This window comes from Penaeus chinensis, chromosome 31 (assembly GCF_019202785.1).
Source record: "Penaeus chinensis breed Huanghai No. 1 chromosome 31, ASM1920278v2, whole genome shotgun sequence".
In the NCBI taxonomy this organism is placed as follows: domain Eukaryota; kingdom Metazoa; phylum Arthropoda; class Malacostraca; order Decapoda; family Penaeidae; genus Penaeus; species Penaeus chinensis.
In genome coordinates, this window is record NC_061849.1 from 8,922,355 (window position 1) to 8,947,502 (window position 25,148).

General features: G+C 36.8%; 2 protein-coding genes across 4 annotated transcripts in view; one reads left to right on the forward strand and one right to left on the reverse strand.

The window, feature by feature from the left end:
- The window catches only part of LOC125042180, a 13,471-nt gene extending 4,566 nt beyond the window's left edge, over positions 1–8,905 (forward strand). The window contains exons 3-4 of the mRNA XM_047637665.1: positions 7,897–8,037; positions 8,301–8,905. Coding sequence (XP_047493621.1) covers positions 7,897–8,037; positions 8,301–8,551 — 392 coding nt within the window. The 3' untranslated portion in view covers positions 8,552–8,905. The remainder of the gene's footprint in view (positions 1–7,896; positions 8,038–8,300) is intronic.
- Positions 8,906–10,322: 1,417 nt separating this feature from the next.
- LOC125041878 (transcription initiation factor TFIID subunit 2-like) lies at positions 10,323–24,947 on the reverse strand. 3 transcript variants are annotated; one of them, XM_047637251.1, is made up of 25 exons: positions 24,857–24,947; positions 23,208–23,267; positions 22,989–23,081; positions 22,787–22,841; positions 22,498–22,661; positions 22,164–22,380; positions 21,780–22,018; positions 21,432–21,569; positions 21,217–21,300; positions 20,842–21,055; positions 19,868–20,122; positions 19,559–19,660; positions 19,133–19,239; positions 18,885–19,017; positions 18,510–18,616; positions 16,886–17,052; positions 16,598–16,665; positions 16,191–16,364; positions 15,672–15,917; positions 15,359–15,515; positions 14,552–14,771; positions 14,202–14,361; positions 12,553–12,705; positions 12,103–12,241; positions 10,323–11,461 (listed from the first exon to the last, which is right to left on the reverse strand). In XM_047637251.1, exons 1-25 carry the CDS (start codon positions 24,871–24,873, stop codon positions 11,223–11,225), a joined length of 3,708 nt encoding a protein of 1,235 aa, XP_047493207.1. In that variant the 5' UTR covers positions 24,874–24,947; the 3' UTR covers positions 10,323–11,222. The 3 variants fall into 3 exon arrangements, with proteins under 3 accessions (XP_047493207.1, XP_047493208.1, XP_047493209.1); XM_047637252.1 differs by having other exon boundaries at positions 24,896–24,937; XM_047637253.1 differs by having other exon boundaries at positions 24,861–24,901.
- Between the last annotated feature and the right edge of the window lie 201 nt (positions 24,948–25,148).

A 25,148-nucleotide genomic window follows, 5' to 3' on the forward strand; every position in this document is an offset into this window, starting at 1 on the left:
TTTATAAGGCAATATGTGAAGAGATCAGTCGACGTCTGTGAGCAGAGGTGGAGCGATTGCACGAGCGAGTCATTGAAATCAAAATTGGACTAACTGCCCCAAACTTCTCACGACTATCGTGTCACTTAGGCTAACGCCTGGGATCGCACTGCTACGTAACCCGTCTCCGCCAATCCACTGCTAGTGTGAGGGATCTTGGATTCGTTGAGACAACACTTGTTTTGCAGTGTCAGTGTTCAGTAGCAGTGCTATGGCGTAACTTTATTTTGAATTGGCAGTATATACTCCATTTAGTGCGTCTTTGTATTCCATGTCTTGTCCCATGGCCTAGTCTTCCTCGGCGTCATGCACATCCAAAGAGTCACCGCACATCCTGGTCCTTCTTGGCGGCGTGGACGTCTGCGGTGACTTCCCAAGTCCTGGTCCTCTTTAGTGACGCGCATGCCTCCTCAGCAAGGTACACATCCAAGCAGCCATCCCGCCACTGCCATAAAGGCCAGTTGTTTGAGTGTTCAAGAGGTCTTTGTATGACTTCGCACAGAAGTCATACAAAGAAGTCATATTCTTGCATAATGCGAAGTTGGTTTATGGCCAATGGCCAGCGTGCGTGTGTATGAAATTGCCCCAAAATGCACTAAGCATTTTCGAAAGATCAGGTTAATATGCTTACTGCCTAGGGTTGCGTTGTCACATAATGTATCCCCAATCCAATGCTAACATAGTTTTGGATCCTTCGAAGCGATGCTTGTCTGCATGGGCGGTGTCAGGTAAATTGATGCTTCAAGAACTGTCTATACCACTGCAGTTTTAATACAAGTCTCCGGGCTAGTACAGTGGTAACGTGTTGGCCTTTTATCCGAGGGGTCGGCAGTTCGGGCCCTACCCTGGCGTGAAAAGTTGCAATTGTCGCCTTGAGGTTACTGCCTTTGGCTGGGCACCACGGCGGGTAAGGACTAAGCCGAGTCAGCACCAGCTGACACACGTTAGCAGGTCGGCATTAGTCGACACAGGCCGGGCTCCCGTCATGGGCATAGCCCGGGCGAGGCTCAACTCTAACCCACACGGCTAATCAAATCAGAGTTGTCTCTGGAGGAGACAACCAGGTGGTCAGAACGGGTCATGGCGAAGCTAGCCAGGTGCCCATAGATCCTGAATTATGTCCTATATTATGTAAAAAACAGGTCCTTTGCCGATCTCAGTGTAACGATGATCGCTCACATGGTCCTGCCACCTGTTCCCCATACCCGGACGCAGAAACCTGTTGCTGAAGAAATTAAGATGAGACTCCAAGGAACAGGACAGTGTTCAAGTTTCAGTTCCATAAAGCAAAACTGGCAGTATCAGGGCCTTGAAGAAGCATAGCTTGGTCTTTCTGCTCAGGTACAATTGCCTGCATTTATACCCATTTGGTAAACCCAGTTTAGGTGGTAAGTAAAAGCGGCACCTCTGTGCTGCTTGAATGAACGTATGGCTTGAATGGATTGGAGTTAATCTCAGAAGAAACATTAGTGCACCAAGTTTGGAATTTTGCCTCTTTCTTAAATGCTATTGCAGTGCCTATGGGAAGATATAACATTAAAAGAACTTAATACACCAACATTGGTTATAAATAACCTATTATGTATCATTGGGTTGTGGATTTTTTGGTAGCTGTGCCCGAGGCTGACAAGTTATAGCCAGGAAGGACAGATGTATGAGATTACGTTATGAATGTTTTCATGTCAACACACGAGGGATCATACACAGACACATACCTGGTACCGAGAAAAATAGTATTCAACATGTGTTCGATGACCCTATCGCACCAGCACTTTTTCCGTCAGTCTGTAAATATCGTTTCAAACGGAACACCTCCCAGATGAATACAGTTGCAACCATTTCTATCTAACTAATTTGATCTTGTGCTACGGAGGATCTATAAAGCTTAAATGATATATTAATCATAAATTAGATAGAATAAGTTAATGTAAACACAAGCCAATATTCTAAAACATTTCTATAGACAATATACGTAATTGAATTTCTTTAAAATTACGCGATACGCATGAGAATGCTCGTGCGATTCCCGGAACCTCACTCGGATAGCGCCATGTTTGTTTACATGGCCACCATGTTTGCTACTTTACTAGTGTGATAGGGTCAGTCCATTTGCATGCACTCGAAGGAGATGCCCAATGCTCCAAGTAGTCATTTTGTTGGCCAGATATTTACTAGTTGAGCGTAAAAGTTATAAAAGCAAAATATGCTAGACATCAAAGGTCATGTATCACTATAGGAAGGCATAGTATCCGAAAGGGCAGAGAGGGCGGTGAGTTAACTATTAGGTGCTATACATCAACATTCGTACAGCAGTAGGATGATATTGGAAAATGTGGAGAAGATATGTAATTGTGTTAAGGTAGGAAAAACAAAGAGGGAATCAGATCTAGGGAAGGATATGTTTGCGTCTGAGGAAGGAGAACAGATTGTCAAAGCAGAAAGTGTGGGATTCCATAAGGATGTCTAAGAGGTTGGGAGATCTGCAGAGGTACAGCCTGCAGTAAAGCGTGGACAGGACAACAGAATGTATAATACTGAAAGAGGTACATTACACAGAGAACATAGGGGTGGACCAGAACGTGACATGAGATCATAGTGCGTTAAGTAGATGTGGCCAATACATAAGTGGGCAAAAGCCGTCTATTAGTCTGTTCCGATGGTATGGGGATGACCAAGAGGCGTTTGATATTTTTACAGTAAGTAATTTATTGGTGACCAGAAAAATTGCCTGTGGGCATATAGGAAGATCTTGAAGTGGCGGAAATATGTGAGAAGCAGGGTTGTCTGCCGGTTCATTGCCGGGGATTCCAACATGGCTGGGCACCCAGTAAAAACCTGACCGATTTGTGGCGTGTAGAACAACAACTCACGAATCTTACAGACAAGGGGGTTGATCGAGTGTATAGACATCATAAGAGATAGTGATTACAGGAATTATTAAAAATATTGAGAGTAGGAAGGAAGATAGTTTATGTGTTTTAAGGCGAAAAGGAGTGCACACAATTCTGTAGTAAGGACACTGAACTCAGGAGGGAGGGGAAATTTGAATCTTCAGGAAGTGAAGACTACTGCAAAACTGTCCGCGGAGAGGGATTTAGAGCCATTAGTGTAAATATGGATACTGGAGGCATGTGTGGATACATGGTCAAGGAAATGAGTGAGAAGGACAGAAGGGGGGATGTATGATTTTGTTGGGTCAAGGAAAACGGAGAAGCAAATAAGGGGGTAACGTTTTTTCAATGGAAAAGCGGAATTGGCAGAAAAGGGAAGAGGTCGGATATGGGGAAAGGGGGAATGGGGAAGGAAAGTATCCAAGTGAATGGAGAAAGGAGTAGGTAAATGTGAGAAGCAAAGGTAGGAAGCAAAGACTGTATGGCGAGACAGGCAGATGCTCTTTCAAAAGTCAGCTTAGAACATAGTTCCACCTTAGAACACAGTTGGAGGTATAAGGTCGAGAGGTTCAGGGAATGACTGTATAGACAGCTCTTAGGACAGTAACTGTAAAACAGTATAGCATATCTGAAGTGAACGAGGAGGATGGCGGGAGAGGAATAACAGAGAGTGAAGTAAAAAATTACCAGTCAGCTCTATCAGAGCACCAGCACGGGGATTAGGAAGCGGGACATATGAGTAAGAGAAAGTAGAACAGGAAAGTGGTCAATATCGGGAAAGTGGTTTAGAACTGACCAATATAGTTTGAATGAAGAGAAGGGAACAAAAAGAGAAGCCAAGGCATGAAAACGATTGCATGTGCATGTCAGTATGTGGGGCAATCTGAATTAAGAATAAGGTCAGAGGAAGAGTTCTAAGGATCAGTCACGGGAGGTAGTGGTGGAATCACCAACTATGAGGAAAAGTGGTTTTAGCTGGGAAAGTTTCAAAGGCAACAAAGTCAATGGGGTGAGTAGGGAAGAAGTAGACTGAAATAACTGGGATCAAGTAGCAAAGAAAGGTCTGAATAAATGCAATGAACAACGATTTGAAAGGGATGTCTAACATTTGGTGTTTTCTGATGAGTAAGTATAGATAAGACAAAAAGGGAGTGTGAGGAAGAGGCAAAATACTAATTGGGAATTGGTACAGGAGGATGTGTAAGAAAAGTCTACTGGATGGGTTATAAGAAAGGATATGACAAAGATCAGGTCTTTGAAAATGGAAACCGCAAATATTCCAATGTAGAAATGCATGTCGGGGAAGTTGGAGGGGAAGGAACCAGGGGATGAAATAAGGGATGAAAGGGGGGAAGTGAAGTATGAGGAGGGTGTCAAAAGGTGAGAGATCCGGGGAAAGGCATTGTTGTGGCATAAGGGATTCACGTGTGTATCCAAGAGGGAGTGGAAGGGATAGCAGGAGTGTTGGGGTGTTGGGAGGGAGTAGGAGGAAGGGGTGTAGGGGGAACATGAGTAGGAGGAGGATGGATATCGAGAGTAGTAGTAGTGAGATTGGAGGGTGGATGAGGGGTTTGTGTATCAATGTTGGACATGATTAGAAAGTTTGAATATCTTCAAGAGTTTGTGCAATGGGGTTGGTTGGGGAGGGGTTTCCTTGTCAGGGAGAGAAGAGGAAACAGGCGTCTGAGGGGTAGAGGAAGAGGTAGGTGGAGGTGAGGAAGTGGTAGGAGAATGGGTGGAAAGTTTAGACTGTGTGCTACGCTCAGAGTGAAGAGGGAGAGGTGTAGGTGTCGAGATGTAGGGGGTAGAAGTGGAAATGTCAGATGGAAGAGGAATAGATACAGAGGGGGAGGTAGAAACACCTTGGGAGGAAGGAGGAGGAGCAGAGTGAAGGGCAGTATTGGAATAGGGAGTACGAGAAAAACCTCGTCTGAATGCTTCCTGTCTGGCCTCGCATAAAGTGAAGCCAAGTTTGAATCTGAGAACTGCTACCTGAGACTCAAACTTGTAGGTAAGGAAGCCCCTATAAAGTACATTATGGCAGCCTCCACAATTGACACACGTGCATGACTTTGCAGAGTAGTTTGATCGATCATGACCAAGTTGGGCAGAGAGAGGGTATCGAGTTGTGGAGCAACAGTGTTTGGCAAGATGGCCTAGACGCCAACAATTGACAATGACAGGGTTGATATGGTCGGACAGAGAGGGACTCTGCACCAATGTAAACATTAAAGGGGAGGTCATGTCTACGGAATGTGATCTTGGCAATATAAGTGGTAGCCATAGCGGCCTCTAGGAGGAATGGTGTAGCATTGTACTGATACTGCATCATGGTCCATGAGGAGGCGAGTAAGACTGATCTGATCAATCTTTGTAGACAGGGCAGTTTGTCGGGGAGATGGAGATAGTTCCGGTACAGGTACTGAGGGAGGGATGAGGTTGGACAGGAATGGGTTTGCCTGTGAAGTCAGTCAGGATTGATAATGCTTTGGCATGGGCTTCGAATGTAACTGCCAAGGCGGGAACGATCAGGGTGGCTGCGGAAGGAATCTCTGCTTGTAGATGGGATCACGAAAAATCGCTCCCATTTGGCACTTAAAAGATTTGTAGAGGTGGGGTAGTAGAAGGTTGAGAGAGGTAGTACTGCGGAGAGGTGGATAGCAAGGCTACAGAGTAGTAATAAGGGAGGAGGGGGTAGTAGATGAAGGAAGCTGTGGGGTGGAGGAGGTGAAGTAGAGGATGGTGGGAGAGGAGGAATGTTCCCTGGAGGTTGAGTAATGACCTGGATGGATGATTTAGACTGGATTAAGGTGATGGTAGGCATTGAAGTTTGGGTAGTGGTAATAGTAGAGAGAATTGAAAACAGTGGTGCTATTTGAAAAAGAGGCAAGCTTCATCATTCCTAATAAGGGTTAAAAATCCTCATTACTGGCCATGGTAAGCATGGAGTATGTTGGGATGATCCCCAGTATTGGGTCCCAGCCTCCGTCTCCTAAGCCCCCCCCCCCCCACCCGGTAACAATGGGAATGGGGTTAGGGGTTACTAATTGATATAAATCCAATATTCTGGTCACAAATATTCCAGTTTTATAGGACGAAAATTTAAATAAGAAACCAATAAACCAATAAGAAAATTGAGTGCGCCCACACACGCATACACACACACACACGCATTTACTCTCACAATATTTCCCTCTCCCCTCTGTACCTCCTTCTCTTTCACACAAACACACACTAAACACAGTTTTTTAGTGACTGAGGGCAGTAGAATTGTATATTTTTTATAAGAGAAATCATTTTTCATGCGTACATTTTCAGAGCAATGTTTCAGTTTACAATCCACACAAACAGAGGTGCCGCTTTTGCTGTTCAGCAAAATCAGGTGTATCAGGCTGCTAAACTGGCATCTCCAACTATTCTAGTCGAAGGATTTCGTAACATCTTCTGCTAGGCCATAGTGTCTGGCTGATTTCCTTGGTCTGACATCCCAGTCATGACCTGCACTACCTAGGTATATAACTATGTGTATGACTTCAGAATCCTCGCCGCAAGCGCATACTGACTGAACAGGTTCTCCATACAGGCCCCCAAAGTCTTGGGCTGTGAACTTGGTCCTGAGACTTCTAGACTCAAAGGCTTTGCCTCATTGTTAATTGCATCAAGGTTTCCAGAGTCAGGATGGCAACATATTCAACAAAGTCAAGGGCACTGACCTTGATGTTGCTCAGTGGTGCCCAAATGAATGTATAATACTATTACCCATTATCCAGTACATACCTTGCTTCACTCCTGAATTCTCAAGGGAGAAGCTAGATAGGCCCCACCACACCTTATAACTCTTTCAGTGCCAGCAACAAGTGGCATGAAAGCAAATGTATGTCTCAATCTAAATGCCATTATACGCTTAACGACTGGATTAACCTCCACCACTGAAGGCTAAACTCCGTTCGAGATGTCTCCGACTAACCCTTGGAGATGGTGACCATAACTACAACCCGACCAGTAACAGGGTTAACGACTCACACTAACCGTGCCACCACCAGGTCTCCTCGCCTCCAAGAAGCCGCTCCAGTTACCTCGATAGCAGCGGTAGTTGATCAAAGAGCAGATGCTCCTGGACCCGGACAGCCCCATTATTCATAGCGAACACTGCCAGTGGGGACTGTTTGGGGAAGGCGGACTGGCAAGGCCTGTCTCCTCAGAATTACCCATTTACCCCTGAGCAACGGTGTGTCCAGACGCCGGTGGTTCCTCGAGGGCCTCCTGAAACTCCGACATCCTCTAAAGATGGCTTAGGTCCGCAATATTTGTATGGGCGGCCACGAGGAGGCACAGCAAAAATCTTTATCATTATCATTGTTATCATTACCATCATCATGATCATCATCATCACGATCATCATCATCATCATCATCATCATCATCATCATCATCGTCGTCGTCTCAATAATCAGCATAACAATAACATCATCTTGATGATCATGACGATGGTGACGATTGATAATAATAATGCTGATGCTGATAATGATAATTATAATATTAATGATACTACTTCTACTACTACTACTACTATCACTACTACTAATAATAAAATATTAATAATAATAATGATAATAATAATGTAACACTAGCAATAACAAAAATTATGATGATGGTAATAATAGTTATTAATATTGTGATTAACATTATCATCATCATTATTATTATCATTGCTATCAAAATCATTATCATTATTATTGTTTTTTTTTAATATCATCTTCATCATAATAATAAGGATATTCAAACAATAGTCTTAACAGTGTTCATAATGATGATGATAATGATGCTACATCAACATCAATGATAATAACCAAGAACAACAAAGATAATATGTGCAGCAATATCAATTTTAAAGACAGCAATTAATATCAGCAGGAATTGTAAAAGTCGTAACGAATTTAGCCATGGTGCTATTTATTTGGTTACAGATGACGGACGCCATAATGACATAGAAATTGATGGTTTTCGATACGTGAAAAGTTCCAGCGATAAGTGTTTTCAGCAGGCTACCGCTCTCATAAACACGTGGGATCGTTTCCATGTCATAGCATCTGTATTTGAACGGGAAAGTAATTACTCTATATTTGTTTTTTTTTTTTTTTTTTTTGTTTACCAAAAATGGTGATTTTCTTGTCTAATTGTTTTTTATTTGATTGGTTGTTGTATGATAACAGTGTTAATGCTCGTTCCAGGACAACATGACTTTTTTTTTTTTGTTTTTTGTTTTTATCAAAAATGTGATTTTCTTGTCTAATTGTGTTTATTGGATTGGTTGTTGTATGATAACAGTGTTAATGCTTGTTCCAGGATAACATGACTTTTTTGTTTGCAGGGTATAAATCTCTTAAGGTCGGACTATCTCACCAAGCTGGAGGACCTTTGGAATGGCACAGATTTGGACAAGTCTTCCCATTCACTAACTACGAGCTAAACATGACGGTGGTGGATGACAGGAAGCCTGGCGAATCGGTAACCTTTTACTTAGAAAAGGTTGAAAATGAGTTCCTGCTCATTGGTGACAACGAAAATCTTCCCAACAAGACTCTTTGTATGTTTAACCCTCTAAATTTAGTATGGAAGTGAATTGAAAAGGAATAACACACTCTCCCACTCACTCCTCGTTAATCTGAATGGAAAAGGCAAAATTTGGGAATTTGATATAAAATTTCTTACATGCTAAGAGTTCAAACGCCCTCATGATTATGTTGAAGGGGTTACCTCATCAAATGAATTCTATAAAAGTTGTCCATAAAATAATTGATTTCTTTCTTGATGCTCATGTTGCCATTTTTTACTGGAGAACATAAAATATGATAATGTACAATGAAAATGCACAATTTTGATGAGCTATGATGTGAATGCATAACTAAAAAAAAATTGCTCCTACTACTGTTTCTCTAAATAAAAGGAGACAAATTCCACTGTTCCAATATTATAATGAGCACCATGCATTTACCATTATTAATATATATATTATATATATAAATATATATATATTATATATATTATATTTTATATATATATATATCATATATAAATATAAATATGTATACATATATAATATAAATATACATATATATATATATATATATATATATATATATATATATATATATATATATATATATATATATAAGGATATGTAATCATTACATAAAGAAAGACAAAGGTATCAGTAATATTTTTTTTTTTCGTAAATGCAAAAAAACGTAAAATGTTTTATTCTTTGCGGAAAACCTAATAGGAGAGCTTGACCATGAATACAAGGTTAGAAAGGAGACTGGACATGTCTTGACCTGTGACTTTGAATAATATGAGGTCAGTCCCCATCTTCAGAGGTCAAGAATTTTGACCTAAGTAAAAAAAAAGAAGAAAGTGAATTTGACCTGTGAAGAATGTAGTTAAGATGAAGATAGTGATGCTGATGATAAAACTAACTAATGATGTTGTGATGGTGATATACTAATATTGATAATAATGATGAAAATGAAAATGAAGATAATGAGACAGAAATGGAGATAGATATGAAGAAAAAGAACAACAAAACAAGAAGAACCTGTGCAAGAAAGTGAAAATATGATTTGATGGGGGGTCTTAAATCATTATTTATGCTTCTATGTAATTATTAGATGGAATTAAATGGTTCTTTCTGGTCTTAGTTTCCAGTAGCTCTCAGATGCATGGTTGCTTAATCCAGCACCAACAAGCATGGTATGTACATATGTGCCATGCCCACTGTAAGTTTACTTTATTAATGTTTTTACACATAGATGGCTACACTTGTACTAAATCACCAATGAGCCAATTAGGAGTACTGTCTGTCTCACCCGTTTACCCTTTTCCTTGATTTACAAAAATATTTTCCTTTATCTTTTTTTGCTGTTACTAATGTTTATAACATTATAGTAATTTTAATGTCTATAATAAATATAACACCACCTATATTCATAGCATTAGTAAAAAATGTATTTTTCTTGCCAGTTCAAGGAAAGGTGAAATTAGATAAGGTCACAAGGTCTACTAACAGACTCCTTTCTGGCTAAGCATTAGCAGACATTTCTCTCACACACACACACACACACACACACACACACACACACACACACACACACACACACACACACACAAACAAACACATACACATACACATACACATACACATACACATACACATACACATACACATACACATACACAAACACATACACATACACAAACACACACACATACACAAACACACACACATACACATACACAAACACACACACACACACAAATCATTTTTTATGCATTTTCCCCAGCAGCATGTGGTTAATCTAACACTTGTCTTCTTCTGGAGGATACAAAACCCAGATTTGTTTTTTTATATTCATTTAATTAAAAAATACAATAGTTTTAAAATTCATATATCTTAAATAATGTCATATATCCTAAGGCTGATGAATCCTCTTTCCTAATTACAATAAACTTGAATAACACTGTATCATATCCCTTACAATATCTGCTGCATCATAATATCAATTGTGCAATAAAGCTTGCTTCATCACTATGCACAAGTTTGTCAACTCAACTGTAAATCATTACTTAGCTCAACTATGGAATAATATGGTAGCCATATGGTAGTATCTGACCACAGTATTACATTGCTAGTTAAACCTATTGTCAATAATCTGCAATATTTCTACTGATAATCAACAACTAGTGTGTACTGAAAATAAACAAATATCAAGTCCATGTTGAGATGCTTTTAAACATTAAATATTACTGTATTGCAACCTCTGCATAATTCACATACTTACAAACTGCAATAAAATTGCTCTACCACATATTCAGTGTTTATTTTATCCATATTCATCCAAGTTGTCTTTTGTATTCCCCTTATACACTAATGATTTGAACCCTAGTGGCAAACCTGCTTTTCAAGGCTGTCTATATATCACAAGCAGCAATGCAGATAACTCCACCTCAAAAAGGTAAATATTTATATCAAACCAGTAGTAATATTTGTTTCTTTCTCATTACTTTTATGATTCTTTTAAAACATATTTACAATACATAAATAATCTATATGAACAAGAGCAGCTTGTGCTAAACTTGCATAAAATCAGTGTTAACACCAATCTTGTGCTCATTCACAAACTTTTACAACTTGCTATCAAAAACAAACTTTAAAGAAACAGAAAGTCCATGGAATCTTCAAACTGATTGCACCAAACTGCAATGAAGCAAAAGATGGAATGCCACAACCATTACATTAGAATGTCATACTGCTTGGCATATTTGGAGAGGCTGGGCTCGGTGGGTTTGATGAACCTGAACTCAGGTTTTCCTCTTGGATAAACTTGTCAAGTTTGTCAAGCTTATCTTTGTCTTTATGCTCATGTTTATGCTTCTTGTGCTTCTTGTGTTTCTTATCCTTTTTCTTTTTCTTGCTTTTGTGGGATTTTCCATGAGAATCAGCACTGCCTGTGCGGAACATGTCCGAGTCAAAGCCTGGAAAAAAAGTAAGATGAAGCACACTGGCATATATATATATAAACCTATATAAATGCAAACATAGATACATGTACATTTACATGCACATAGGTATGTATGTATACATGTATACATGTATGTATGTATGTATGTATATATGTATCTACTTATGTGCATAAATGTGTGTGTGTATATATATATGTATATATTTATGTGTGTGTGTGTATATATATATATATATATATATATAATATATATAATATATGTACAATATGTATATATACATATATACATACATCTACATCTACACAAAAACACACACAAAAACACACACACACACACACACACACACACACACACACACACACACACACACACACACACACACACACACACACACACACACACACACACACACACACACACACAGATATATATATTACAAACATACATACATATAGCTATATGTATATACATGTATGTGTATATATACATATATGTATATCTATATGTATGTATGTACACATATTTATATACGTACTTATGTACACACTTAAATATGCATGTACTTATTTTTGTATGCCTGTTTGTACATATGCACATATATATGTACATATATGAATTCATATTCAACCTGTTTACAAAAGTATACTGCATACCTGTAGGAGCCCCAGCAACAGTATGGCATTCTCCAGGTAGTGATGTTGTTGATTCTGATATGTCACCGTCAATACTTGTTGGCATACTGGGTGTCACTGTGCAATCAACTTCTTCATCAAACACTTCCACATCATCCTGCTGAGAAATAAGAGAGAATAGACTAATTACTCAATCTTACATGTGATAACATTGGGGAAGTGGAAATAAATGTTTGGCAGTGCTTTTAGTATCAATAAACAGCAATATTTTTTTTTCTTCCCTTTTTTTTTTTTGGTAAAAGAAGAAGAAAAAATACATATGGATTGCAGGATATCAGTATGAATACAGAATGGAATCCCCAAAACTGATTGTTATAAATATCTGTTCTTCTTCAGTAATATCTTAAAATCACCTATCTTTTATAAGGAACAATAAACTGCACTATGATTTACAGAAACAGTCTGGCAAACCTTTATTCTAACTTTAGAGTCTTCTGTAAAGATAACCTCAACAGGCATCTCATTCACTTCGTTCTTGATTTCTGTCTTGAGCTCTGGGAAGACATCATCTGGGGGAGCCTCCCGCTTTAAGGGCAATACCTTCTGTTCCTCTTCTTCTTTCACCTGCAGCAGAGATTTTAGATCAGGTCAACCTTTTAACACCAACAAAGTTCCTTTCAACAATAAATGCTGAAAATACATAAAATGCTTGCAGTAGATTCGACGACTGCCTATAGTTAGGTTATGGCATTTTAATAATTTCCGTAATATGAACACAGTTCGAAATCCATACCTTATTACACCCCAAGAATAAGGATGCCATTCAATGTCCGTAGCGTAATTCTTTAACAAAATCTAGAATATTCATTGTATTGTAACATGGCAGTGAATGGACAAACCCCTTGCTGTACAGAACATCATCATTATGTTTTTGAAAAATTTTCATCACTATATTTGAAAATATACTGGAAAAATTCACATAAAGAAAAAGCAGTACAATTACTACTTTATTTCTTAGCATTTGGCAACTCAAGATAGGCTATACCGGGCTCTCAATCAAACCTGACCTGATCAGATGGTGTCACATTAATGTGTAATAAATAAATATATATATATATATATATATATATATATATATATATATATATGTATATGTACATATGTACAAGTTTTGGAAAATTAGTGTATATATATTTGTGTGTGTGTGTGTGTGTGTGTGTGTGTGTGTGTGTGTGTGTGTGTGTGTGTGTGTGTGTGTGTGTGTGTGTGTGTGTGTGTATATGTATATATGTATATATGTATATATGTATATGTGTGTGTGTGTGTGTGTGTGTGTGTGTGTGTGTGTGTGTGTGTGTGTGTGTGTGTGTGTGTGTGTGTGTGTGTGTGTGTGTGTGTATGTGTGTATATATGTATATATGTATATATGTATATATGTATATATGTATATATGTATATATGTATATATGTATATATGTTTATATGTATGTATATATGTATATATGTATATATGTATATATGTATATATGTATATGTATATATATATATATATATATATATATATATATATACACATATACACACACACACTCCTTGTAACTGCTACCTAAGTAAGGTATCACTGTCTGATCAGATCATGTTTGATTGACAGCCCTGATAAAGCGCATCCTGAGTTTCCACCTCTCTAAAACAAACTTACTTATTTCATATATTTATATAAAAGAGAGAGATTTAAACCAAGTTTTGAAAATAGTTAGAGCCCTTAATACTACTCAAATATTTACCTAAAATACTGATAGAAATGACACAGGCATACAATAGCCAGGTATTATACAACTGCAGTGAAAATTTTACAGTCATTGAATTGCTTACAAAGAACCATCAGTTAAAAGTCAAATGTAGGGAAGGATAAAAATGTGTATTTCTGCATATAAGCTTTCAGAACCAATTCATAATGACAAAATGTTGAACTTTTCTAGCATAGCAAGCCTTCTTCTTGTGCTTACAAAGCCTGTAAGTAAACACCAACAGTTCATGCTGAAAGTATGATTATAAGTGACAAATCTTCAATGACATTTTTTAGTCCCAGCATTTTAAGATAGAACATATTCAAAGCTTACTATAACAGGATTAATGATGGGTGGATTTGGTGGTTTGCGGAGATTCAGCACCAGTGCAGGTTCTGAGGCAGGAATGCAAGCTGGCCTACGACGACCATACATGGCATAGTACAGATCCAGCACTGCACAACGTACTCTTGAGTCACATGGCTGTCCAGAACTGTCAAAAAATTACCCTCATGACACTAGTGAAACACATTTGAATATAATTATACAGAGATATGCATACTATACAACTGACAGTTGATCAGCCTTTAAATTTTACTGGTCACCTAAACTTTTATTCATCATGTCTGCCAACTACAGCCATATCAGATGGTGACAATATGCAGGTCTGATTTGGTTATTACTTCATGAAATTCCAGAGGCGATCCACCAGCTGCTGGGTGTCCAATTTGTGACTCTGACCCATGATGAAAGGAGGATTCTTAGCTAGCAGTACAAGGGTACGATATCGGACCATTGGAACGGGGTCCGACTCAGCCAGCGTCAGCAAAAAGTCCATATCTTCACGTGTCCCGTCACGGATTAAGAAGTCTACTATCTGCTCAATTGCTGCAAGGCGCACATCTGCAAAGAAATTTCAGTAATACTTTTAAATAAACTGAGGTACTACTAAATATTGGTCAGAAATAGCCATGGGCATTAAGAATGCAAATATGCAATCACTATATTAATCTTCACTATATTGTATTAACCCAATTGCCATGTGTGGCATGAATACATGACATGCCCAATGTAATACAAGTTTATTTATTATATTTACACATAGATGGCTCTGCAAGTGCTTAGTCACCAAGGAATCAGTTATTAGTCCTATCTATCTCACCTGTTTACCCTTTTCCTCGATTTTTGGAAAGGATCTTTTGCATTATTTCATTGTCTTAAATGTTATCAAGATTTTAATAACAACTTAATAATCATTAGATCAATAACAATAATATCAGTATCAGTGTCAACTGCATTAAAAAGAAAAACATTTTCCTGCCAATTCAAGGAATGGGGAAATCAGGATCGGTCACAAGGGCTACTGATACTCTCCTTGCCGGCTGAGCCCATGTGGAGCCATCAGTATGTAACAACTTTCACAAAAAACTACCGGACAGAAAATAAATCTGGGGCGGTTGGGTTAAACAAAAATTTACTAAGTTTCCTACCTATATATTGTGGATAAGCAGCATATGCCTTGAAGATATCTGATTTGGGAGGTAAATGACCATTCTTCTGGAGGACCCGCAGAGCACGCAGGCAGGACACTGTCACAGTGTACTTATAACAAGGTAGCATTTTTTCTAAGTTCAAGTAACGAACAATCTGATTAAAAGAAAAAGAAAATATTTTCCTTTAAAAAAATATATCATGACTCAGGAATAATACCGTAACATAACAAAAATATATAATTTATATATGATGGTTAAATGAACATTGGAAAGATTTCTGCACATTTAAGGTAAAATGTCATCCTCATACTTCGCTTAAAATCCTCTTCATATCCTCAGTCAGAGTGTCTGAAGTAATGGTTGCTGGGTCATGCTGCACAAGTGCTGGAGAAACTGCTGCTGCCAGAGCATCAACAAGTGCAGAGCGGTAGTAGTTGTCTGAGTAGCGGTTCTTGGAATTATCACTATACTTGAAGAGGTCCATCAAAAACCCTAAAACTTCCGGAGGACATTGCTTGTGGGTGTTGCGAAGACCAGCCATGGCAACTGGCAGTGTCTACAAAGTAAGCAAAAGATGCTTATCAACAAGGAAAATAAGCAAGGTTGTTCTCAGACCTATGCCTGAAAATATGTGGATAAATGTGAACATATCAATGCTTACTTTATAGATGAAAGTTTAAGTTAATAAAACATCTAATAAACGCATTTTCAAATTGGCCTCGGAGCACCCTTTGCACAAAAATGCCCTCAAATCATGAATATCATTATGCATTTAAAAAGACTTACAATAACAAGAAAACAAATATGATAAACTTTTCAATATTCTAACCTTGAGAATGTAATAGTTCTGCAAGCTGGTAAAGTCATGCTGCCTTATGATATTGGGGCAGGAAAAGGATCCAAACATCTTGCGGAAGATCTGCATCATTGCAGGAGGACCATTCCAGTTTGCTACCATTGCATTGGCTACTCTGGTCAGGCAGTGTGCTGCTCTACAACGGACCTGTTTTAGAAAAAAAAAAAAAAATCTTGGGGCATAGGAAAGTATATACAGAAAGTACAGGCAAGAAAAGGAATTTGACTCTCAAAGGAAGGGAAGTTGATAAACACTAAATAATATTCATATACATTAACAAAAGAGGTCCTCCATTTATCAAAAAAAAAATTCTCGAACATAGAAGTAAATGACAATGCTTTTAACAAAATTCTTATAAGAATATTAGGTGTAAAACAAACCTTGTAAAAGCACTGTTCATTTTCCAAAACTGCATTTAGAGTATTCCTCATTTCAGTTGTTACAGCTCCTGAAAAAAAAAACATTTTTTTAATCATGAAGCCCTGGCATAGTTTGAAATAATGTCAACACCACAATGTGAACAGTATAGCATTCTGTATCAAGTTTATAAAAACATTATTGAATTACTGCTTTCTTCATAGGTTTCTACATTGCTGGAAATCAGCATAATCTTACCATTTGTTGTAATGTAATAACTTAAGTAATTAAAGTTTTGGAGAAAATAATACCTTGCTTCGCTAATCGCAGAAGGGCATTGATAGCTTCAGTCTGAGCTGTTACATCTCGTTCATGTCTCAATTGGTACTGCCACTGATTGTCAGGTTGTTCCACTTCTACAGCACGCATTAGCGTCATGTCTGGATCCAAGCGAAGCCAGAGAACAGGGGAATCAGCACTGAAAACAAAGGAGAGGTGAAGTAATTGAAAAAAAAAAAAAAAAAAAAAAAAAAAAAAAAAAAAAAAAAAAAAAAAAAAAAATCCACTATTTTAGGACTTCTTAAGTAATCAGTCGGTTTTTCTGAAACAGACTTATTTATAGCAACCTGTGCTCTGGAAAAAGGCCACAAACATTTAATTTCCAATATTGAAGAGCACAATAATCTTCACTGATTTTCCTATATGTGTGACCATTTGAAAAATACAAGGGTTTTCATGTAGATACTAGCTACCATTACCTCAAAAGAAAACAGAGCAGGAAACATATTGAAATGAAAAGAATATCCTAAATATTATCATTCTGTGTAAACATGGAAGAGAATGGGTGTCCATAACAACAATTATGGAGGATAGTATTTGGCAAGAAGCAGCAGTTGGATGAGACATGCTAAAAAAGATATGTATAAAAAAAAGGATAACAGCCAAGAAAAAGGAAAAGATAGATTTCTTGAACAGAATTTTGCACCACTCATCTTCTAAGAAAAATGTGTTTTGTTTTGAACTTTGAACTTTGATATTCTGACATACACAAAAGGAAACTCTTGAATAGAAACCAGAAAATACATGTAATAGTGACATTGGCTTCTAGGAAAATATAATGGATGAAGCTGATAAACAATGGGATGAATGAGGGAAAAAGTATCATTAAATGTCATTCAAAGTTCGGTTGCACCAGAGACAAGATGCTGTGTTTCCTGTTTTTCTGAAATCCATGGAAGAAGAAGAAGAAGAAGAAGAAGAAGAACAAGAAGAAATTCAGAAAATACATGGAATGAGGAAACCAGGCGAGGTCAGTTAGGGCCACTAAGTAATTCCTTGGCAACTAAGCACTTTTTACAGCTATAATAACTGTAAACAAAAATTTGCAAAACAAAACTAGTATAAGTACTTGTTTCAATGGATTAAAGAGGACAAAATCACAATGAAAAAATGTGGGTATTCTTAATTATTTATACAGTATATTTTTTCTTTCTTTAATAGAATAGTGTCAAGCCCTACTTCAACATGTTTCCTGTTCTTTAATTTTGTAATCAACTATCTTTGTCACCAGACTAACCTTTTTAATATATAATGAAAAAAAAAAAAAAAAAAAAAATAATAATGATAATAACAATAATATTTAGCGACTTTCCAAGATGTTCTTTCTACAGGGTGAATAACATACATAGTGATTTTCAGCTTACTACAATCTTTTGAATTGATTTTTTTATAACTTTGTGGTTTTATGTAAAAAATAAAGAAATATGAAACACTGTCTATCAATTCTTAAGTTTGATATTTCCTTATATTCACATCCCACATAGCCCCTCATCACTCCCAGGTATCCATCTAAACCAAATGTAAGAATGAGAAAAATATGTACTATAGCTACATAGGCTTCAGGATGAGAATGAGCAGAGGAACAGTCATACATACTCCAGATGGCTCAGATCCATGTCCACTTCTTCTCCAGTGCATAAAGGGATTTTCTTCTTCTTGTTTCTTCGGGACTTTGAATGGCAGACAATTTCTTTCTTTGATACCTATGTAAAAAGAAATTTAAATTGGTTAACTTCCCATCCTGGTTTGTAAACTGGACTGCTGGCTGCTACCTGAGTGAAAGGTACCAAAAGATATGGGTAACTGAATTTTTAAAAAGTGAATAAAACAAACAATGCTAATACAACTAAATAACTATAGACTTGCACTTCACAATCAAGTACCTTCTCAAAAGAATATCTCTCATTAATCTAATGTTATATCAGAAGTTCAAGACAAACAAAGTAATAACATAGGCAAGCAATCCCCCACCTGGTGCTCAATCTGTAAAGTGTGCTTAAATGTTCCATCCAACTCTTGAATCCACACCACCAAGGGGCCAACATAACGACGGATTCCTAATTCACCAATATAACCTTGTTCAATAGTCATCTCAACAATATTTCTGGAATGAGAATTGTTGCAACATGAGACATCAAATCAAAATTTTTCTTGAATATATTCTTTTACATGTACTTTAGTAACAATATCTGAACATACTTCTTCCACCAAACATTTACCTTTTCCGGTTGAAGAGAAACTTCATATTGAACTTCGCATGTCCTCCTTGTCGTACCCATTGGTCACAAAACACTGTAATGTCTTTTCCTGTCACTGTGAAGATGGCCTAAACAAATAAAATCAATTAAACTTGTGTCAGCATATGAACAATTACCATCTATAAAGAGCTATGAAAACTTTTTACAAAATTCCTTCATTTTCCAAAAAGCAAAACAGTAATCCCATTCTCCCATTTTCTCCTTATAATTATCCCTTAACATGCAAATAAAAACAATAAAAAATATCTATATATACTCATCATTAGTTCCAAACCTAAATAATACTAAATAAGACAGTCTGTAGTATCTCATATAAGGAGATACTACTTTTTACATTTATTACCAGTAAAACACTCATACAAACAGATTCCAAGTCTGCTATACTACCTTTGTAAATGTTGCGGTTGACAAGAGCATGTTTGCCCAACCAGCAGGATGTCCTTTATTGCCAACAGCAATCAGTGCAAGGGACAGATGTTTGTTGAATACCTGTGGAGCAGAATTTAGAAACAAACATCATATAAACGAGATGAAAGCAAATGCAAACAAAGAAGCTATGATGCTTATTTACCTTAAATCTTCATAACAAAAACGATCAAACGAGAGAGTATTCTCCTATGTTCTTTTACACAATTGTGACAGAATTAATTGTCTATGTGTATAATTTAAGAAATACAATACTCTTGCGAATCTCACCTGCATCATTAATTCCTGACCAATACGGAACTCCAGCATCCGTATAATTAAATGGGCTTTCTTGTAATACACATCAATGTAATGAGGAGAAGAGGCATGAGGGTTTTTGACCGAGAAATAAAAGGTGTCCTTGTTGGCACTGCTGCTTTGAGAAAGAGGAACATTTGGGCCATTCTGTGGCTCATTGGGAGATGAACTTGGATCTAGCACTATCCCTCCAAACCTTTCTTCATAGTCTATAATATCTCTCAATTCCTGGAAAAAATAAGTCGTTCTGAAGAATTTATTAAAGCTGGGACACAAATCAAAAGTAGGGATTTGGGGGGAATAGAAATAGGTAGTCATTTAAAATTCTCCCTGAAGTAACTACATTCTTTATTCATCAATTATCTTTCCATGAGATTTGACTACTGTTGTGTAGATTGAGCAAATACTGTATCTTTGTCAATGTATATACACATATAGATAGATAGATAGATAGATAGATAGATAGATAGATAGATAAATAGATAGACAGACAGATACACACACACACACACACACACACACACACACACACACACACACAAATTTATACATACATACATACATACATACATACATACATACATACATACATACATACATACATATATACATACATATATACATACATACATACATACATACATATATATATATATATATATATATATATATATATATATATATATATCCCCTTCCCCGACAGATCATGCCCTGAGGTGTCATAATAAACCACTTGATCTGTGGAGTGCGGCTGTATGCTGCGGCAACATACCAAAACACTACAAGCCGGTGATTCGGCCTGATGCACCGAACTCCCGCCCTCAAAGTCGGCGTGTTGCCATTGACCTCAAGAGCATTGATTTTTTTTTTTCTTCTTCCCCCCCCCCCCCCCCACACACACACACACACTCTGAATAAAATAAGGATTTCCAGTGCATTATACTCACACTGTGTATCCAATCTTTGTATTCATTGAAGCCAAAATGCTTCTTGACATAGAGACTCATCAGGTAGTTGGCAATGCCTGTTGTTAGCCAGGCATCAGCCCAGGAGTAGCGGGAGAGAAAACATCCAAAGAATTGCTGTGCCACACAAAGAGCCATTGTTTTTCTGGTTTGATAAACTTGGTCAATAATTCTGTTACTACAGAGCAAATTCACACTGGAATGATAAAGAAAGGACAGACTATATTATCTTTACTAAAATAATGTTTGGGTTACTATTATCAATATTTCAAAGCAATATTGAAAAAATGGAATCAAGAACATATGCAGAAACTGTTAGAATTGTAGACAGAATATTTTTCAAGTGTAATTACTTACTCAAGAATGCTCATGGTTGCATAAGAGTGAAGACTATTATATGCTTCATCAACATAAACTTGTTTGTAACATGAGTAAGGATATCTGTAACAATATGGAAAGAAATCAGTAGTTCATATTAAATGTAACTAAATCTCTCAATGTTCAACATTAAATAAATGGTGAATATAAGAAGAAATAAATTAAGGAAACAAATGGAAAAAAATGTGCTTTACCTTGTTGAAAGAAGTTCCTCATAGAATTCGAAAGCTTCATGAAGGTATTTGCTTGTTGCCTTCATGAGAGGCAGCAAATTTGGGAGACAAAAATGGGTGATCTCATTCATGAAGGGATCCACATATATCTCAAAGGGTCTGTAAATAGGCAGATCGTACATCATAATATAGAGAAAAAGTGATCTGAGTGTTACATTAATAAGCATTTAAACAAATCATCCATATTATCCAGATAAACCAGATGATAGTAATATAAATACACATTATTTGAACCTGAAATTAGAGTAATATGCTTTATTTCAACAAAACAAGAGACAGACACAAAACCATTTGGTTCTAATCATTTACCCAACAACAAGAGCAATATTTGGGGCACATGTTGGGGTTGAGAGATAGTAGTGAAAAGTTTTCCTTCTCATATCCTGTGTGTAGACAACCTCTAAGAGGTCACCACAGCTTACAGCTGTCATAAAATCATCAACTGTGAACTCCAGTCTCCAAGTGCATACTTCACTCCAGGTATCAATACAGGGAAACCATAATCGAGCACTATTTTCATTGCCATATGTGAACATGTGTGCCCCTTTCTGAAAAGGAATATTTATATCAATATATCAATAGTTGAAAATAAAATATAATGAAAATATTTTCTAGAGCAAAATGTTTGGAACATAAACCAGTTACAAGTGAACAAAATTAATATGAAATACATAAACACATATACATAATTACCTCAATTAATGTTCCTTCTGTATTAGGCACCACAAAATGCAAACCTGACTGAGGTTTTTCCAGGGAAAATTCAACTCCAACACGTAAAGGTTTCCCTTCCTGGATCATATGCTGAGCTTCTAAGGGAACTGTTATAACAAGTTCTCCTCGCCCTATCTCTGGGTCTACTGCAGTAACCCCTGTTAGCTGGGCTTTGTTGAGGTACTCGAGATTCCTCCTGCAAATGAATTACACAAAGATCTATATTTACTATCATTACAAGGTTCCCTTAAAAGAAAAGGTTCATACCTGAGCAATTATGAATGCTTCTCACAGTATACACATCCACACTTACTGTTTGGAATCTTGCTGGCATACTTCAAGAAGGGGATCAGAGTACTGGAACTGTACTTCAAGAGTGTCATTCAGAGTCACACGATAAACACAACATTGTTTACAATTCAACCAGATGTATCGGATGCTGTCCTTAGATGGGATCAATGTTAGTTCAGTAAATCCCTGAAATTAAAATGAATAATCATATAATTTTGCTACAATCAGTTTCTATAATTATGAATGCTATTCAGTGTCAGACATAACACAACATCAACTAAAAAACCTAAGCAAAATACACATTTACTTACAATAACTGTCTGCCTAGTGAAATTTATCCCTGTCAAACTTAGAATCTGATGAGACGTGCTGAAAGAAAACAAAAATCATTACAATAAATAACATTATAAAACAAAGTTATAAAAAGGTAAGAAAGTTATTTCAATCTAACACATATGCAATATAGCACATTCTTTTCCAATTATAACTAATAAAATGTTTTCAGATACTTATAATTTGTAAGGTTTTACGATCTCTTTGTCTTTTTTCATCTTGTGGGGATTCTGGCCTTTGGTTTCCCCAGACCCCTTGGGGTTTTTTGCTGACCTGAGGAAAGGTAAAAACAATTAAATTAGTATAAGCTAACTTTCAGTATCAAATAAATTATCAAATACAAGATACAAAAATACCATTTGCCAATAATATAAACAACATTACACAAAGTTGACTTACAAATCCTTCATCTTAGTTTCTCTCCCTATTTCTTTGAAAGCTTTAAGGGGACCCTTCTGCCTGGAATCACCGGAAAATGTCAAAATCATCAATATTGTGCTCAAGAGGGGAAAGTGCACCATTATCCATCTACTTTCATCCCTGAAAGTCCCAAGCCTCCATCTTCATTAACTGGTGCTAAACTCCCCCTCATACCCATCCATATAACAGTGAAATGGAAAGGAAAAGAAGAAAGAAAAAAAAAAAGAAAGAAAGAAAGAAAAAAAGAAAAGAAACCTGATTTTTGTTGTTAAAGATTAATAAAGTGTGCTACATAATAATAATAATAATAATAATAATAATAATAATAATAATCTTTCAGTACAAGAAGCAGTTTTGCCACTGTTATCCGGTTATTTCTGTAAAAATAAGGTTAGCAAAATGACAAACATGTATTCCTGGAGTAAAAAGCAGCATGAGCACTGAATGCTGATCTTTTAAAAATTGGTCTCCATGCCTTATTCTGATGTTAACCATCTGATCTCATTTGAAGTTTCCATGCATTGTAGAGTGGTAGATTTTAGAATTCATCTATAGTACACTAGACTGTGAGACTGTGGTATAGACAGGTGATAGAACTGTGAGGACAGCATCAAACCTACGAGAGAAAAAGAGAAGACAGGAACAACTAAAAAGGCAAATATAGTGGCATTGTGTTAACTGTGGATGTTGAAAAGCTTTAATAATAGTTCACATGATTTTTGCTGACTAAAGATAGTCTATCCAGGTCTACTGTAAAGAGAATTTGTGCCTACTGTCAAAGCGTCTTACAGCAGAGAGCTTCCATTAACTATACCCCCTAAATTTAACTTTAATCTTTCACAATGGTGGGCTCTCTTTTCAAAACTACATGAAATGTATAAATGTTCTGAAAAAAAAAAAAAAAAAAAATCTGTATATACAGACTGAACATAAGAAATAACTAGAAGTATAGATAACATATTTCCCTATCAGGGGCTTCAACCCCCGACCCCTACCTGATTGCCCTTAATTTACTCTCGGCACGGCATTTGTCGTGACCTAATTTATTCGCTTCTGACATCATTTTTGGCCTAGGCAGGTTATTAAATGTATTAATGATTGCAGTTTTTCTCTCTGATTATTATAATGCTATTACATTTTGTTGTGAATGTATACCAAAGTATTATGTATTGCTACTTGAGAAGGTAGTACCATAGGTGAAAAGTCTTATTTTTGGCCATTCTGTCCATTGCAAGCAAATTTCAGGTTGTACTACCTGGTTGCGGGAAAATGAAATTGCATCAAGACCCTACAATCTGAACAAAAATTAGAAGGCACAAACTCTTAAAATTTCTATCCATAGATAATGCAAACTGAGAGGAACCGCTGAGAGTCCTGTTCACACACTGTAGTTCTGTGAATGAGGAGTTGGTTAGGATTATTATCTCTAATAATAATCCTAAAATAACTATCACTAAAAAGTAAATTGTGTAATGCAATCTTACACGATAAGTACATAAAGTTCAATACAAGGCAGAACAAGTTATCCGAATCTGGGCTGAACTAAATATAAGCTTATACTATGACCTCGAAATCCTAGTGTCACCCGAAGAACCCTCCCAACGCCCCACAAATTAAATCACAATTACTTAAAATTTAAAGGCATGTCGAACGCTTCACGAATTTACCATCACTCCTTCAAGCCGAGCCGAGCAGCCGCTGGGCCAACGCTTCCGCCGAAACCATTTCTAAATCGTCTTTTGGGACTCGGACTTCAAATAACCTTAAAACATAAAATCAATAAAACTCGTATTATATTTTAATGTGTATTCTAAAAACTTATAGAATAATATGTGTAAAAAATCAAATCTCTGTAATGATCATGTCAAACACAGGGTTCTTTTAGTACAGCGGTGTTTGTTTACCCCATCTTTAGGGAAG